At 45.7% G+C, this 17,886-nt stretch overlaps 1 protein-coding gene and 5 non-coding genes across 11 annotated transcripts in view; 1 reads left to right on the forward strand and 5 right to left on the reverse strand.

Annotated features, from left to right (window-relative positions):
* The window catches only part of slc4a5a (solute carrier family 4 member 5a), a 34,080-nt gene that overhangs the window by 1,976 nt on the left and 14,218 nt on the right, over positions 1-17,886 (forward strand). For 2 of the 6 annotated variants that reach the window (XM_053869776.1, XM_053869781.1), the window contains exons 1-13: positions 995-1,411; positions 2,568-2,620; positions 3,142-3,354; positions 7,505-7,634; positions 8,897-9,057; positions 9,939-10,091; positions 10,523-10,636; positions 11,886-11,941; positions 13,551-13,708; positions 13,785-13,872; positions 15,338-15,492; positions 16,509-16,637; positions 17,001-17,175. In XM_053869776.1, coding sequence (XP_053725751.1) covers positions 1,269-1,411; positions 2,568-2,620; positions 3,142-3,354; positions 7,505-7,634; positions 8,897-9,057; positions 9,939-10,091; positions 10,523-10,636; positions 11,886-11,941; positions 13,551-13,708; positions 13,785-13,872; positions 15,338-15,492; positions 16,509-16,637; positions 17,001-17,175 — 1,728 coding nt within the window. In that variant the 5' untranslated portion in view covers positions 995-1,268. Of the gene's footprint in view, positions 1-955; positions 974-994; positions 1,412-2,567; positions 2,621-3,141; positions 3,355-7,504; positions 7,635-8,896; positions 9,058-9,938; positions 10,092-10,522; positions 10,637-11,885; positions 11,942-13,550; positions 13,709-13,784; positions 13,873-15,337; positions 15,493-16,508; positions 16,638-17,000; positions 17,176-17,886 lie in introns of those variants that run through there. The other 4 variants (XM_053869780.1, XM_053869777.1, XM_053869779.1 and 1 more) reach the window with 4 other exon arrangements.
* trnap-ugg (transfer RNA proline (anticodon UGG)) lies at positions 4,544-4,615 on the reverse strand. Its single transcript has one exon. It is a non-coding gene; the product is annotated as a tRNA-Pro (tRNA).
* trnap-ugg (transfer RNA proline (anticodon UGG)) lies at positions 5,332-5,403 on the reverse strand. Its single transcript has one exon. It is a non-coding gene; the product is annotated as a tRNA-Pro (tRNA).
* Positions 6,539-6,610, reverse strand: trnap-ugg (transfer RNA proline (anticodon UGG)). The gene has a single exon. It is a non-coding gene; the product is annotated as a tRNA-Pro (tRNA).
* trnap-ugg (transfer RNA proline (anticodon UGG)) lies at positions 8,388-8,459 on the reverse strand. Its single transcript has one exon. It is a non-coding gene; the product is annotated as a tRNA-Pro (tRNA).
* trnap-ugg (transfer RNA proline (anticodon UGG)) lies at positions 11,761-11,832 on the reverse strand. Its single transcript has one exon. It is a non-coding gene; the product is annotated as a tRNA-Pro (tRNA).

Here is a 17,886-nt window from a genome sequence, read left to right on the forward strand (position 1 = left end):
GAATTTTCAGAACCCACCAGATGGCACTGTTCACTCTAAAATCTGATGCAATTTTAAACCAACAGTGACACCTACTGGGCTCGCTGCTTCATGAAGCCTCACCAACAGGTTGTCAGTGAATGAGGTGCAACTGAATTAAACCGATCCACCATCATGATGTGGGATTTTTGAGGCGTGTCAGATTAGATCAGATGATGGAAAGTGGTGTAGTAGTAGAAACTAAAGCATGAGCTTTTGCTAAATCTGCGAGACGCGTTCCCCACTTGATGCCATCATGGCTGAGAAGTGACTTTTGTGTTGGGATCCTCATTTCACTGGAGTGAACCCACAGGCTGATGAAGGTCAAGACCACGTCCTGAAGACCGAAAAGAAAAGGTGTCCATTAAAAGCAAGAGCTCGACTGATGGCTCTGATGAAGGCCAGTGTAACCCTCGCTAAACAAATAAAATAGAACCACAACTACAGGTTACAAGAGTGAAGACTCGCTCCTCCACAACCGGGAACAGGTGCGAGGCTGAGGTTAGGCTTGGGTGAGATCAGTACAGAGTTTTGGGATGAAAATCCAGAGTGGATCGGACAATGCAGGGAAGGTTCTCCTGTCCTTGTGCTGCACTGCAGGAGGTGTGTGGAAGCTCTCAAATGTGATGCCATGATATCGTCCTCCCAAAACTGATCGTTCAACGGGCTCCATGTAGTAGTTTCCGACTCTGCAGCGCTGCTGGTGACATGAAGTCAATAGCGTGTCAATAGTTTCTATACATCAGGCCGGAGCGACAGGGCCGTGGCGCGGCGGTCACGCAGGCCCATGTGCCGCCTCTGTCGCGGGAACACAGTGGCTGGTGGCAGTGGATGTGTGAATTGGTGCCACGTGCGCCAAGTTACCCTCACTTTGTTTTAATTATGCACGTTTCCATTGACTCTGCCTTCCTTTTAATTATTTTCCCATTGATCTGGAGCGCCAGCTAACATGCAGGTCAGTGAACACACGGCTGCTGCTGCTGGAGGCTTCTGTTCCACAACTAGAGCCAGGACACCGGAGCGTGCACTCCTCCGGAGGCTTGTGCATGTGACTCCTCCCACCGTCCCCCCGCATGCAAAGGTGAACCCCTGACCCAGGTGTGACCGTGTCAGACTGGACCAGTGACCTGTCAGCAGAGCAGAAGACTTTGTTCAAGTTCAGCTCTCTAGTCTTGTGTTGGTGCAGTGGTGAAGTGCACACGCCCTCAGCAAAGAGCTGCAGCTCTCGCTGGCAATAGGGAATTCACATCATGACCCCGCACCCATCCCAGAGCCCGTCCTCAGATCCAGAGCTCTCGCTGCTCTCCCCACGCTCAGATTTTTCATTGCAGACATTGAACACACTTAAACTTTGGATGGCAACGGAGGATCATCTGGGACAGTCCAATAAGAGGTTAGATTATCAAGTGTTCTTGGTGCGTAATGGGAACAAAAAGAGCCTGATTCCCACCCTGTGTGTTACACTCCTAACCCCGTAGGTCCCCAGCCTTTCCACACATGTGCTGTCTTACACTGCAATGGTACTTTGTCTTTTAAAATGTTGATCCACTAGTCTCATTCAGGGAGATGCGCACCAAAAACAACTCCAGAAAGAAAGCAGGGATCCAACTTCTATTCAGATTTTGAGAATAATTCCAGTGTACACACAATAAATATTTTGAAAACAAGAACAGGTTTCCCCCGTTTATTTTTATTCATATATAATTTTTTTATTCACATTATTTTCATTTTATTCTTTATTCATTTTATTCTTCTTCTATCTTATTTTTATTGAACAATGTACCGAAGCACTTTCCTAGTTGGTGGGATCCTCACTGACATTGGCACCAAAGCTTTTTTGATTCGAAAAAAAAGTTATTGTTATTGACAACAGCATAGTAATAATTGTCCACAAACAAGGACATTGTTCTTTGCAAAATGACTTTCCTCACAGGACAAGTTCAGTTGTTACTTCTTAATTCATGTTCCAAACTGCAAAACCTAAAACTCAAGAAAGACTCAGGTCTGCGGAGGTTATGTGAAGTTAACAAACAATGTCAACGCCTGAATGAATGTGAATGGCCTCAGAAGTCAGGAGTAGTAAACCTGGCTACTTGTTTAAGAACAGTTATCCTTGATAAATGCTGTAACATGGGAATCGTAAAACTGGTTACTTACATACTTATACAGTTGTTATTGATAATTACTGTAACCTGGAGTGTAATGATTGGTGTATCCCTTCAGGTAGAGAGGTGAGGAAGACTATGGTTTCAACTGAGGATGGTCAGGCAGGTGTGGTGGGCGTCTACTGAGGAGAAGATGGAGGAAGGAAATGAGAAAGAAAGAAAAGAGAAAAGCATGCTGCAGTGCGTTTTTTTGTTCTGAATACCAGTCTGAGAAGGCAGGGACGTTTCTGAAAGACCGAGAGTAAGAAAGAAAAAACAATAGTTGGCGTCCAGTAGAGTGAAGCAGGATGAATGGATTGGAGTTGAATGTCACTAGCGAAGAACCTGATGTAACAACCAAGAACTTCAGTGTCTGGTGTTGACCCTTGGTGTTGGTGCCGGCAGGATGGACCATGGAGACAGAGGGATGTCCCACCTGCGCTATGAGGAGGAAGAGGGTGAGTGTCAGACACACGAACCTCCTGATTCATCCCCACTCTCATTTCTCGCCCATAATTCATTGTAATTTCAGAGTTGTCAGTTAGACGGAAGAAACTCACACACTGAAAATCTGTTAGTTTGTCTGTGTTCTAATGCTTCACACACTGCATCGGTCGGTGCCAAAGCCCAGATTCTACATGCCAATATTCTTCATGAAAATATATATCTGTTCCAAAACACCATTATATGATTATATCTGAGTTTTTCCCATTGTTTTTCTTCTGTGATTTTATAATATAATATCTGTCATAAATCATTCATTCATCATTCTATAACAGATCTTTATTTTTTTCACGTGACTCTTCACTTTTTTGTTGTTCACTATGCCTTCATTCTTTTATACAGTTGATATGGTTATTTTAGCGTTCATAAAAAATGTTTTTTCGTTCGTTAATATCATCTATCACCATCTGAAAAAAGTGGAGTCTGTGTAGTCCATTGCGATGTGTTGACCCTCCCGCCCACATTCTGCCGGCAGACCACCAGTCCATCTACATCGGCGTCCCGGTCCCCAGAGGATACCGGCGCAAGCGCAGGCGAAGGCGTTCCAGTCGTGATTCCGCCACCATGGAGAGGGACAGACACTACAGCCACCACAGACACCCGGAGCACGACCAGTACAGAGACATCGACATGGAGGAAGGGCTGATGGACTCCCACGACCAGAGCCTGCAAGACATCCACCGCACCAGTGAGAACCATATACTGCACACGCTATACCATGGAAGTGACATAGACGAGACTGAGTTCAAACAGCGCTCATTCATCATAACCGCTCATTCCCAACAGCAGCTTTGTGGTGATGCCACAAAGTTACACCGAAGCTACAGGACCCCCAAAACAAACCACTAAAAGCTCTTCAGTGAGTCAAAGAAAGCAGCGCAGTGGAAAATTATTTGAATAAAAAAATCAATAAAAAATATAAAATCGTGTTAATATATATAAAATTCAATAAAAAAATATGTTCATATATATGATGTATTTTTCTGGATCCAGAAAAAGCTTTTGACTCTATAGATTAGAGTCTTCTGCTTTGCAAAGTGAATGGATGTTTGGATCAAGAACTAAGAGTAGGAAAGAGGGAACGCAAGTGTGGAGTCCCACAGGGCTCAGTCCTTGGCCCCGAAGTGTTCATCTTATACACATGATGGAACACACAATGACGTTTGTCAGGAGTCAAAAACAACAAGAAGTTTATCACTGAATGTCAAGATCATGTTTATTATGTAGCACATTTCTACATGGTGCCGACTAGTGCTTTACATTACATACATACATTTGAGAAAAAAAATGACATAAAAATAAAACAAAAAGCAAAATATATAGTAAAATAAATAGTAAATAAATGAACAAAAATAGAAAAAGATGTTCCATTTGTATCAAAAGCCAAACCAGTGCATAAAGCTACGTCTAAAATTTAAAGTGCTCTAATAACTGACGAGAGACAGTTGCAGAGTAGAGGACCATCCGCAGAGAAGACCCTGTCCCCACAGTTCCTCAACCTGGTTCTTGGCAACCCATCCTCTCTCCCACGGCGTAATCTATCGTGACTTTGGGAAAGTGGACTATTGCGTCCTATACTGACGCCAAAGGCAGCCTTCAGCATTTGATGCTGACGCCTACACATAGGTGTTTCATTGGACTAAAAGATCACTTTCGCATGTGGCCATTTGATGGGCATTGAACAGCAAATGTAGCGGCATCCAATGGCCTTGCCTAAACCCAAGCTGCGACTTTGCCAATGGGTCAACATGCGACGCTGAAGGCTGCCTTTGGCCTCAGCATAGGTGGATCATCGCCATCGCTTTTATTCATTGTGAGACCACACTCGCAGTGATGTTTCATCCGGAGGATTACGAAAGTGATTGACATCTATAAAAGGGCTCGTCCGGGATTTGAACCCGGGACCTCTCGCACCCAAAGCGAGAATCATACCCCTAGACCAACGAGCCACAGTCAGTCAATTGCACAACGCTGTCGTTCGACCTGTTACTGAGCCAATATTTGTTAGGCAGTATGAAGGATATGGCTGACACGCATCACTATATCACTCACTGTAGTGTCAGATGGGAGGTTCAAGGATGACACTAAATATTATACTTAAAATCAGGGAACTACATTATCTGTGATGAACAGATGTAAACACTACCCACATGACATCAGAGGAGCAAACAGACCTCTGACTGAGTGATTTTGATCTTGTATCAGAGGAAGAAGACCACAGAAGGGGAAGGAACTTCCAGCAACCATATTTGAAGTAGATTTTATATAAGATGACTAGACCAGGAAAAGAGAAAAACAATGGTGTACAATAGGATCGTTTGTAAATCCGAATGAACTCATCCGAGGAACTTAACCGTCGTTCGTCGTCCCATTTCTGACTTGTCATGAAAAATTCATCGAAATCTGTCCCTAAGTTTTGGACGTGTTAGTCATGAATTCTCAATGGACTTGGCTTATCATCATCTCCTCTATGAGAAGTAGTGACACTGACCTATGTTGGTCTAAAGAGACATGAAAGGTCACTTCACGCCTTTGAGTCAGACAAGTATGGACTGTGTTGCACTGGTCCCACACGTGCAGGGCCTCGCCAGTGGTGGCCCCCAGTCAGTTGGGTTCGAGACCGCTGCTTCATACAGTTTTACCAACGTGATGGACTTCTTTAAAAGGGCTCGTCCGGGATTTGAACCCGGGACCTCTCGCACCCAAAGCGAGAATCATACCCCTAGACCAACGAGCCACTGAGATTGTACTATGTTGGCACCATATACGCTGACTTGTCCATTACTGAGCCAGTGTTTGTCTCACTCTTCAGTGAGTCTCAGCACACGCGGCACTGACAGAAGGGCAGGGAACTTCCAGCAACTCACTCAGAAAAGAGATCCCCCGAAATTGAACAGCAAGAAGCTTTTTAAATACAGAAACAGAAATGAATTCAGAAGACAGAAACATTTTTCAGAGTAATGTTTATTTTAAGTAGCTTTTATATAAGATGACTGGACCAGGAAAAGAGGAAAACAATGGTATGTAATAGGATCAGAATTTTAATAGACGAAATAACTGTCAAAAAAAAAAAGAAATCAATTGCATTCATTGCGTGGTGGGACACGAGTGACAACCAATGTCTGTCTGTTTGGTTTTCTCACACACGATGAGCTGTTCAGCGGATTCATTTTCAGAGTTCATCCCGTTTTGTTTGCCTATAAAGTGCATATCCTCCGCTTCATATGCTCAGCAGGGAGGAGCAGCCTGCCTCTTATTGACAGAACTTGGCCGTGCATCTCCTGAAGGAGACATAGTTTGCCTCTGACAGAGCTGGAAGTGACGTTGGAGATGACAGAGCAGGCGCTGTGTGGGAGGATCGACCTCAAGTTCATTTACTAGATTCTGGCAGTTTGGTTACAGCGCCGTCTCCCTGTTTGATTTTCAATCCTTCCAGCTGCACGAGCAGCAGGAGCTCATCAGTGTTTGCTCGCCTTTCGTCTGGAACTTTTTTCAGTAGATAAAGTTTCTTTATGGAAGCTGGTAGCTGGAATAAAAAGTCCTTTTTGGACGGCCTATCTGACATGACCTGTTTCAGGAATCAATACCGTGTTGGTAGTTCCAGGACTTGTGTTGCAAACATTCAAACCCGGGATTTGTTTGTTGCGCTTGGTTCCTCCACCTCCGAGAGACTGTGTTGGCAGCTACAAGTACGACATCATCATCTCCTCTATGTGAACTAGTGACACCGCACTAGGTTGGTCTAAAGCGACATGAAGGATCTGTGTTGAACTGGTCCCATACGTGCAGGGACTCGCCTCTGGTGGCTCCAATCGAGTTCGAGAACCCTGCCTGACACCGAGGTTTGCCAAAGTGTCGGACTTCATTTAAAAGGGCTCGTCCGGGATTTGAACCCGGGACCTCTCGCACCCAAAGCGAGAATCATACCCCTAGACCAACGAGCCACACAGACATACCATGTCGGTACCGTACACGCTGACCTGTCAGTTACTGAGCCCATGTTTGTCTCACTCTTCAGTGAGGCTGTGACTACTATGTTACTACTACTACTATGTTACTATTATATAATACATAGCACAGTACATGGGGAACATGTCTACATCTAAGAGTTTTCCAAATCTTCACACTTTCAAACAGGTATTCTGGAACAAGACAAAGTAAAAATATGACTGAGAATATTGTAACTAAGCCCGTTTTAAGTTGCGCCAAGCGCTTAGCGTTTTTTTTAATCATTAAGTTACAACTCATGTACTGATGTGCGTCCGAAGAATCCCAAACATTTCTTCAATCTGTACAAAAACCATTGAAAACCTCTTGGTGTACACATTACGACCACCATGCTGCGATGTGACTGCGGAGCGGTTCTATATTGTTTTTCATATTTCGTGAGGCCTGCTGCCACTTTACATGACCAAACAGGCCCATTCACAAGAACAACACATGAGTGAAATCCACTGCAGGTTACTGTCAATACCATCGACTCACGGCTGGTGCGGTCGCTGTCATATGGAACATGTAAGCGAGCAGCGCAGCCTGGAAAACATGGGCTTGATTGAATAACTATAATCAGGGGGTGACATGTGTGACATTGATGTCAGCTTCACTAATGTGAGGGTCACGGCCGCTGGAACGTGGAAGTGCAAGCGCAGAGTGAGAGGGTGGCCATCGATTCACGTCGCTGGTTTTAGCCTTCATCTTCAGGTCTATTTGCTCCCTGTGGAGGGGAAAGGCCCGGACAAGGGCGAGTCCAAACCGTCTTGACCCCATCAGAAACAGAGCAGCGGTCAGGTCAATGTTTTCGACCGGTGAAACTGAGTCTTGGTTGTCTGCTCTTCCAGTGTCTCCGGCGGCAGAGCGGCTGCGCTACATCTTGAGCGAAGATGACGACATGCCTACGCCAACTCTCTTCACTGAGATGGACACTTTACAGCGAGAGGGAGAGGAGCTGGAGTGGAAGGAGTCTGCCAGGTGGATGACGCACTCCAACACTCTCCACACACTCGAGGAGCCTTCATCTCGTTTCCTGCCGCTGAGAGGCTAGTTAGCAACGTCTCACGCCTGGACTGATATAACTGAGGCACTGAATGGACATTTTATATCACACAGTATCAATATCACGTCTTTTTTTAAAAGTCATTCTAGACTCAACTGTCCAGGGCCATGGAGAGTTTGAGACAGAGGTGAAGAAGCGGGTGCAGTCAGGATGGAATCATTGGAGAAAAGTGTCAAGTGTGACAAAAGGGTGTCGGCAAGGATGAAAAGGAAAGTTTCCCAAAGGCTGGTGAGGCCAGCAATGTTGTATGGTTTGGAAACAGTGGCACTGAGGAGAAGACAGGAGGCAGAGCTGGAGGTAGCAGAGGTGAAGATGCTGAGCTTCTCTCTGGGAGTGAGCAGGATGATGATAGGATCAGAGGGACAGCACATGTGCTCAGGTGTTTAGGAGACCAAGTCAGAGAGGCTGGATGGAGATGGTTTGGACATGTACAGAGGAGAGAGAGAGAGCCAGTACACTGGTAGATGAAGATGTTGAGATGTTGGAACTGCCAGGCAGAAGGTGGAGAGGAAGGCCACAGAGGAGATGGATGGAGGTGGTGAAAGAGGACATGAGGTTTGAGAGAAGAGGAAGCAGAGGACAGATGGAGGAAGAGGATCCACTGTGGCCACCCCTGAAGGGAGAAGCCAAAGAGACAGAAGAAGTTCTAGCAGTCTTCTCATTTAAAAGGGCTCGTCCGGGATTTGAACCCGGGACCTCTCGCACCCAAAGCGAGAATCATACCCCTAGACCAACGAGCCACAGGGACTGTGGGCTACATATCGCTACAGTACATTCTGTTCCACCGGTTACTGAGCCAATATTTGTTTCTCTCCCTCTGCAGTCAGACTCAGAGCAGGAGTACAAACAGTACGGCTGATACTCACAGAGCAACACTGTGTTGTCTCAATCCTCTTCTGTCCAGTTTCTCCTCCACATCACTATATCATCAGCAAACATCATCGTCCATACGTAGATTACATATGTTTGCCAGATGTGGTAAAACAGCTGTCACACTGTCACAACGTTTGCCTCAACTCTCTGCTAAACAACAACAGATCACTTTTTTAGCCGGACACACGTAACGCCAACACCGTTTCATCAGTCGGTGTGTCTGGTCACTTCCTTAGTACAAACTCAAAAACTCATCAGCACATTTGAACTCGTCTTTGATTCCGTCTCTTGCTCCACTTTTCAGGTGGGTGAAGTTCGAGGAGAAGGTGGAGGAGGGAGGCGAGAGGTGGAGCAAGCCGCACGTCTCCACTCTGTCGCTGCACAGTCTCTTTGAGCTGAGAACCTGTCTACAGACGGGGACAGTTCTGCTGGACCTGGACGGCTACTCGCTGCCTCAAATCGTTGGTGAGACTGTGACGCATGTCGCACTTCAAGATGCTGACCTTCCAGTCGAGCCAAGTATCTTTACAGCGATTTACTGAACCCGAGAATAACTCAGTACGCGTTGAGTCGGTGCTACCATCCATGCTGGATTCCATTACTGCCTGTTACTGTCTGTACCATGTGTTCCACTGTACAAATTTGTCCAGACTGCCCCCTAGTGTTGCCGCCACATCCTGCAGTTCTGATTGGATTTTTTTATCATAATAACTCGACACACATTTAAGTGAAGTCTTCATCTGATTTTCCAAAATTCTCCTTCATGGTCTGATAACAAACGCATCGTGATTCTGTCACATGAGCAGGAAATAAGTCACGAATCTGCCCGGGCTCCTCCTGATATGTTGATCCTGAGTTTTGTGCGCCGCCGTTCAAAAGGCATTAGTCATCAAACCAGGAAGAAGAACGGAGAGGAGATGGATCAGCAGGGACCAAATATTGTTGATGAAAATAACAGAAATGATCATGATGACGATAGCACTCCCTGAAATATGAGTTTTGGAGTCAGTCTGGGTGTGTGGCATGAGTGAGGTGAGGTGTTTGACACCTGCGGGTGGTTCTGAGATCCAAGTGAAAAACATGAGATCCAACACAGAAGTCCGACACAGTAGTGTAGCTGTCATTCAGAAGAGCACTTATGATGGGCACTTTTACAATGTAGACCAAACCTGTGTGATCCAGTGTGTCGTGCATGCAAATACCACACACCCAGGCTGTTTACCACGCAGAACGCACTTTAGAAAATACATTTCTTGATTTTCCGAGAGCAGAGTAGTGGGTGTGTGAAATGAGTCCATTCTTCTAAACTGAGCCCCGGTCCTCACGACGAGTGCCTGCGTTCCCAGATGACATCATCGAGAGACAAATCGAGGAGGGCATGATTACGCCCGATCTCCGAGACAAGATCAGCTTTGTCCTCCTGAGGAAACATCGGCATCAGACCAAGAAGCCCATCCACCGCTCGCTGGCCGACATGGGAAAATCCAGCGCTGCCACCGGTGAGTGCCCGCGCCTCCTCCTCCTCCTCCTCCCCTGAGGAAATAATGGCTATCATGTCGACAAGAAAACATAATGAGGCCACTCTCCCCAGCGACGGTGGCGGCGCTTCACGGGACTTGTAATAACCTCCGCAGCTGCTCAGCCTCATTTTAACACGGTTCCCGGAAACGCTGGGGCGAATGTTCAGATTGGTTACAAACCAAAGTTTATTTTCCTGATGAACCCGTCTTGTCTGTGGCTGCTTTGACATGTAGCTAAATATCATCCAACCGCCTTCATTTATAATGTATATAGAGCCTCCACGCGGCTTGGTGAATGGAGGAGCCGCTGGTTTCTGCAAGGCTTGGCATGAATGTTTGATGAGGGTTTGCGAATGTCACCCAGGCACCACGCGTCGACAAATGACGGGTAACTCCTGGCCCCCTCTCAGCAGGTCGGACGGTGGGTTCTCGCGGCGCCCCCTGCCCTCCACCGGTGCCCAACTTCAACAGATCAACAGAGGACCTGCGTCTGAAGCAGCAGCCAGCCAGCTACGGCCGTCTGCGTGAGTGTTAGTCACCGAGTCACGGCAGAAACTAGCTGTTTCTTACCAGCGACAAAATACATATAAGTATATATATACAGTATATGCCAAGTGACATGAAATCGAACTTCCTGAGTGAAACCTAAAGCAGCGCCACCCTGTGGCTTAACTCTAAACCAAACCTAACCATCATCTTTTTACATGACGCGTCACCTTCATCGTCAAAATATGAAACATGTTTCGGTAGAACACCTGATGAGCTAAAGCAGTGTTTTTCCGCTGGTCTGCCGTGAGCAACTGGCAGGTGTGTCTGTGGATGGAGGTGGGTGATAGGAAGACATTAAGTCATGAACAATTAGAACGTGTTGACGGTCTACCAACGCGAGGAGACCACATGGATTCAGTCACACTCTTTCTATACACTACAGATCTATGCTGAGGCGCTGATTCATCCATCACTCGCTGCTGAGATCCTCACACACTCGCAATGAAGGAGTCGGTCAAATGCGTAACTGGTTGTTTATAAACATGACAACACGCCCTCACGACAGAACGATGGAGTGATGCTTGTCAGACCCGCAACACTAAAGACACAACAGAGCTAACTGAGCTATCGTGAGTTCAAAACTCGACTGACACTAGTACAGCATCAAAGTTTGCTTTGTTGTTTAAAGGGCAGCAAAAACTAAATGCAGAACCAAATAAACGCGCTCCAACACATGTAGAGAAAGAATCAATGCAGTTATGAAGCTGAGGCAAAGAATGAAAAAGATTTGTTGGGAAATTCCCCAAACACAATAAAATCACCATCATCAAATTAAATAAATCAGGACATATTTTTGCCATATTGCCGTCGCCTTTCGGGAAACATTTTTAAACAAATACATTTTCTGCAAATAACCAAAGTCGCCAGGTGTCATACAATTTTTCTCATATTAGAAGAGATTTTCTATGAGGTGGTGGTGAACCTTTGGATTTCTTCATTGTAGCTAGTGCGGCGTGGCTTAGAACAGGTTGGAAAACACCGAGCCTGGGGGTTTAGTATGGAATTGGTCTCTGTATTCTCTGCTCATCTTGGTCGGTCGATTGAGTTTGAGAGCGCTGCTTCATGCAGACCTTTATGAAGGTGAACGACTTCTTTAAAAGGGCTCGTCCGGGATTTGAACCCGGGACCTCTCGCACCCAAAGCGAGAATCATACCCCTAGACCAACGAGCCACTGGATGCGTGTGTCTCTACCACTCAGTCCGTTTGTCTCTCTCTCTCTGCAGGTCATGCTCAGAGCAGAAGTATGAATGACATCGCCGACACTCCGAGCACAGACCAGGTACCTGTCAGAACCAGTGCAACGAAAAAACAAACCTCCACATTTCTCTGGAAAGAGGGAACTAGTTTCATTCCTCGAGGAGCTTAAATGCCGGTCCATGTGTTGCACATCTCAGCAAATGTATCCATCTAAATGCGTGGAGGCGTCAAAGCAGATTGAACATTGCCATTTCTCATGATGGAGTCCAGTCCTCTGATGTCTGACTGTCACATCATGGGAAGTGTGTGCCAACACATCACGCAGCTGTCATATGTTGAAACTCAGTTCAGTCGAATTCTTGATCCGTGAGTGAGAAAGGGCTGTGAAACATCTGGTTAAATCAATCCCTGACTAAATGTTTGACTTCGGAATAATGCAGCAAATACTTTTTAAACCGCTATTTATCCGTCATATTGAAGACACGTTTTGGTGTTTAAGTTTGCTTCATTTTTAGGCGAGCTAGTTCTGAAGTAATAATCGCGTATATGGTTGAAAAAATCCCGCCCTCTTTGAAAGGAGCCCTGCTCCAAGGGCCGGGCTCCGTTTCCCAACTGCGTCGCAGGCCAAGCGCAGGTCATCCACAATGAGACACAAGTGGACATTTGTTCCAGTGAGTTGGGATGGTGTGTTTGCCCCATTGTCTGGGTCGATATTGAGCTGGCAGAAGATAGATCATGGATCCGACGGGCCGGTCCTCGTGCTGGCTCGCTCACATGTCGCCAGAGATGATTCGCTCGCTATCGAGCGCCATTGTTCTCTGCCACACCTTACAGCATGCAGTGAGCTCAGTTCAGGAGCCTCACTCTGTCACTCGCCGCTTCTCCTTTGTGTGTGTAATGATGCAAACACGCTGGAGATAATTGCACTGTGCTCATTTTATTCATCTGTCTAACCTTCATAGTCATGATTCCCATCTTCCTCTGAGCTATTGATATGAATATTCATGGAGAGCTGCTTGACCTTTTGCTATCAGTCCGATGAAATGTTGCTTTCATTGCACATATAGCGCCGTTCTCATGGAACAGTCGGCTCCTGCTGTGCCTCCTGGTTGGTGAGCGGCAGGCTGGTGGGCGGAGCCTTGGGAGTTTTGTCCACAAATGTATAAATAAATAAAATAATGCCATTCATTGTGTGATGCCGAAACAAAGGAGGCAATCGACGTAGAAAAAAAACATTGACGTGATGGGAATTTTTTGTGTTGACTGCAAGGATACTGTGTCTATTGTATCGATGAAATTACACTGTTAAAAACAGCAATAATGGTGGTTGGTTAATATTAATATATTTAAGATCTAAGATCTAAATGTATAAAATACATTTCAAAATGTATTTTCAATTCCAAAGTATTTTTAGGGTCAGGAAATAGAAGGAAGAATAAGACAACGCTAAGGTATAAATGTGTTGAACTGAAAATTAACAGGAAAAAACGCACTCAATAATATTGTCAAAAATATTTGATTTGATTTATGGTTTTATTTTGACTCCAGGAGGGCCTCATAATTACAGGCATGGGGCCGAAAGTGGCCCCCAGGACGCAGTTTGTCCATCTTGAATGAATACCAAAACAGTCAAATGGACTGAAAACCAAAGAGTCAAGTCCTTGTTGCCACTAACTTGCCTTTTCTGAAAGCTGAAGAACAAGTTCATGAAGAAGATCCCCCGGGATGCAGAGGCCTCCAACGTTCTGGTTGGAGAAGTGGACTTCCTCACCAAACCCTTCGTGGCCTTCGTCCGCCTCTCCCAGGCGACCACACTGGGAGGCTTGACCGAGGTGCCGGTCCCTACCAGGTGACGTAAACCGCTCCTGTGCTTGTCGTGCACCGGTCGGAGCTCGCGCCTCACGTTGATCTCATCCATCCTCCAGATTCTTATTTATCCTCCTGGGACCTCAAGGAAAGGCCAGGTCCTATAATGAGATCGGCAGAGCCATAGCAACCCTGATGGTGGATGACGTAAGTGCCCGCGATCTTAATGCAGTCCACGTCCCACACGAGGTCACGCAGCGTCTCAGAAACAATGCTGAGGACCATTCCGTAATGAATGCGGCACGTCTTCCTCAATGTGATGCAGATTTAATGAACATTTTGAAGCCAGAAGACTCTGGACTGCTGCGCCTTGATGGCTTCTTTAACATCCTCGCGTGTTGAAGACAAAAAAAACACGTGTGTAAATATGACCTTTTGAATTGTCAACATGCTGTTATGCAGTTGGTATTTGAGCTGTCACAGTCCGTCACAGATGATCCATATTCAGATGAGGAATCTGGCGCCAAAGATGATCGAGATGAGGAATTGATTTTCATCTCAACTCTCCTGCCAACAGGATGATGGAGAACACAAGTGATTTGAATACAGCTGAGGCCTGTTGACAGGGATTATTAGTTTCTTCTGTGCGTTTGTTGTTGCATCAAGGCCGAGGGTTCCAGAGGCTCCAGCCAGTCACATTACACACAACAACAAAATGATATTTAAACTTGCAATTTACAAACATTTACTGTGAACCACAGAGAAAAATTAGCCTCAAAACAACGCAGTAAATTCATCAAACAGTAAATCTGATGATCGTTTTGAAAGATTGTAGCAAAATATTCATAAATTAAAGGTCGGAGTTACAGACACATTTTTTTTTAAAAGTCATGTTTCATGCGACTAATCCCTTTTTAATGATAATATGGAGCCAATTTACGTAAAATGTTATTTCTGAAGTCTTTCTAAAGAAATGAGACGGGAAGGACATTTTCATTCACAGAAGACAAAGGTACGGAAGCTCAGAGCTGCCATGGTGACATTTTATGAATTATCTCTTCGTATCTTTGTATGAGACAATTATCACGTTCGTACCAGAAAAAAAGCACGTTCGTACAAGATTATTATTATGCTGGTACGAGAAAAAAACACATTCGTATCAGACAATTATCACGTTTGTACCAGAAAAAAAGCACGTTCGTACAAGATTATTGTTATGTTGGTAGGAGAAAAAAACACATTCGTATCAGACAATTATCACGTTCGTACCAGAAAAAATAACACGTTCGTACAAGGTTATTATTATGTTGGTAGGAGAAAAAAACACATTCGTATCAGACAATTATCACGTTCGTACCAGAAAAAATAACACGTTCGTACAAGGTTATTATTATGTTGGTACGAGAAAAAAACACATTCGTATCAGACAATTATCACGTTTGTACGAGAAAAAAAACACTTTCGTACGTGGGATGTGGGATGACCAGAGACCAGCGAGTTGATGCTCGGACAGCACTTCTTTCTCAATGGACTGAACTTAAATGGCGGACTGTCTGACCAACAGGCCAAATGAAATGAATTAACTGACATGCGTTTCCCGATCGCCCCTTCGCTTGTCTCAAGTGGTTTTTCAATCTTGATATCAATCTTCATCTGTTTCTCGCCGTCTCAGCTGTTCAGCGACGTGGCCTACAAGGCCAGGGATCGAGAGGACCTCATCGCAGGCATCGATGAATTTCTGGATGAGGTGATTGTGCTGCCGCCTGGGGAATGGGACCCCAAAATCCGGATTGAGCCGCCAAAGAAAGTCCCGTCTGCTGACAAAAGGTTGGCCTCTTATCATCCATCTACAAGCACAGTGGGATTCCGCGGCGTGTGCAGGCAATAACAACGATAGCATCTCACATGGCACTTCATCCGGCCTGTTCCGCTCTGAATTACTCTCCGGGTGAGACATTCAGACTACAGTGGATTGTTCAGGCCAGAGGTCAGTCAGTGAAAATAACATGGGCATTTGTCCTATGCTGCGGAGTAAAGCCTCTTTGTTGGACTCAGAAGTGAACTGTCCGTCACCCTGTCACGTCCTCACAGTGAAGGGTAGATAAGGCTTCATGACACAGTACTGCAGGCTTGATGATGTTTCATGAAACAGTACTGAAGGGTAGATGAGGCTTCATGAAACAGTGTCCTCATTATCCTCAGAGGCCACTAGATGGCGCTGTCTGCTGTAAAATGTTTGGACTTGAACAACAAATTCAATGAAACATCCTTTCTAAGCGAAGAGCGCCATCTAGTGGCCTCGACCCCGCAATACTGTTTCATGATACCTCATCTGCCCATCACTGCATCCTCTAGCAAGTGGCTGCAGTTTGCCAATTATTTTTAAAAAGACTGCACAATACAAGTAACATCCGACTTACGACCTGCTTGATTTACCTCCACTTACGACCATGGCCAGCAGATGGTTATTTTTTTATTCAATGTCTGGCACCGCAGCACGTAGCAGCCCGGACACGTGCACGACGGTTACGGCAGCACAGCATCCCAGCATCTCACGCTCACACAGAATGGCATTTACTTCGACATCCAGTCCGACTTACGACCGGGATCAGTTCCGACCAACCGATGTTGCGGGGTTTTTTTGTATTTTATTAAATTCTGTGCTCATCATGGCTCACAATATATCTGCCTGAGCGGTCCTGGTGGCAAACCAGGCGAGCTGGTCCAAGATCCAAGGCTCAGAAATTATTTGGTACCTTCACAGGAGCCAAGTATTTGACTATAGCCATTAGAAGTGTGCAGCTTTACTTTATGGTTGATATGAAGTGGTATATTTCTTGCAGGAAGTCTGTGTTTTCATTGAACGAACTGGGCCAGATGAATGGAACAGCTGGTGGCGGAGGAGGTCTGGCGGAGGACGAGGAGATGCCGGTGCAGCACGAGCTTGGAGAGGAGCTGGCGTTCACGGGACGGTAGGTGGTCAACACCTCGTGGCAAAGCAAGTCTGGTCCGAACCCGACAGCTCTCTGACAAGAGAGTGGGCAGCAGGTACACACGCTGCAGCTGGGTGTGCAGCAGAAGATGGTTTTGGTTTGAGGAAGAGACTTCATTTGTTATTATTGCTTTTGGAGCAGAAGCAGGACAGAATACGTTTCCAGCCTGGGGTTGACGCAGCAAGTCTGCTAGGGTTCTGAAAGAAAAGCATTCGACACGTTAGATTTTTGTGACTGTATTTTAGGGTTAGATCATTCGCTGATGTTTATTGAGAATGAGACTTGGTAGTGTTCTGAACACAAGGTGATCTGTGTGTGTGTGTGTGTGTGTGTGTGCGGCAGCTTCTGCGGAGGGTTGTTTCTGGATATAAAGCGCAAGTTACCGTGGATCCCCAGTGACTTTTACGAAGGATTTCACATTCAGTCCATCTCCGCCGTGCTCTTCATCTACTTGGGCTGCATCACCAACGCCATCACATTCGGCGGCCTGCTGGGAGACGCCACAGACAACTACCAGGTGGGACTTTGTTGAGCTTTGGATTTAGTTCTGTAGACTACAGCATTTGGGCTGCGCGGTGTGACAGTGGTTGGTACTGCAGCCTCACAGCAAGAAGGTTATCGGTTTGATGCAACTCACAGGTTGGAGTGTGGCGTTTGTTTGCTCTCCCTGCACTCCTGTGGGGACTCTCCTGGCACTCCGGTTTCCTCCCAAAAATGCCAACTTAAATGCCTGTCCAAAGGGGAAAAAGAGTTTTGCCATAAATAGTCAAAATAAAACCTTAATGAAGAATGAAAACAACTGTTCAGTATACAGATTGAAACCTGTTCCACAGACACCTCACCTCCAGCTCAGACTTGGAGGTTTCACGAAACAGTATTGAAGGGTAGATGAGGTTTCATGACACAGTATTGAAGGGTAGATGAGGTTTCATGACACAGTATTGAAGGGTAGGTGAGGTTTCATGACACAGTATTGAAGGGTAGATGAGGCTTCATGACACAGTATTGAAGGGTAGGTGAGGTTTCATGACACAGTATTGAAGGGTGGATGAGGTTTCATGGCACAGTATTGAAGGGTAGATGAGGTTTCATGACACAGTATTGAAGGGTAGATGAGGCTTCATGACACAGTATTGAAGGGTGGATGAGGTTTCATGACACAGTATTGAAGGGTAGGTGAGGTTTCATGACACAGTATTGAAGGGTAGGTGAGGTTTCATGACACAGT

Source organism: Synchiropus splendidus, chromosome 7, assembly GCF_027744825.2.
Source record: "Synchiropus splendidus isolate RoL2022-P1 chromosome 7, RoL_Sspl_1.0, whole genome shotgun sequence".
In the NCBI taxonomy this organism is placed as follows: Eukaryota; Metazoa; Chordata; class Actinopteri; order Syngnathiformes; family Callionymidae; genus Synchiropus; species Synchiropus splendidus.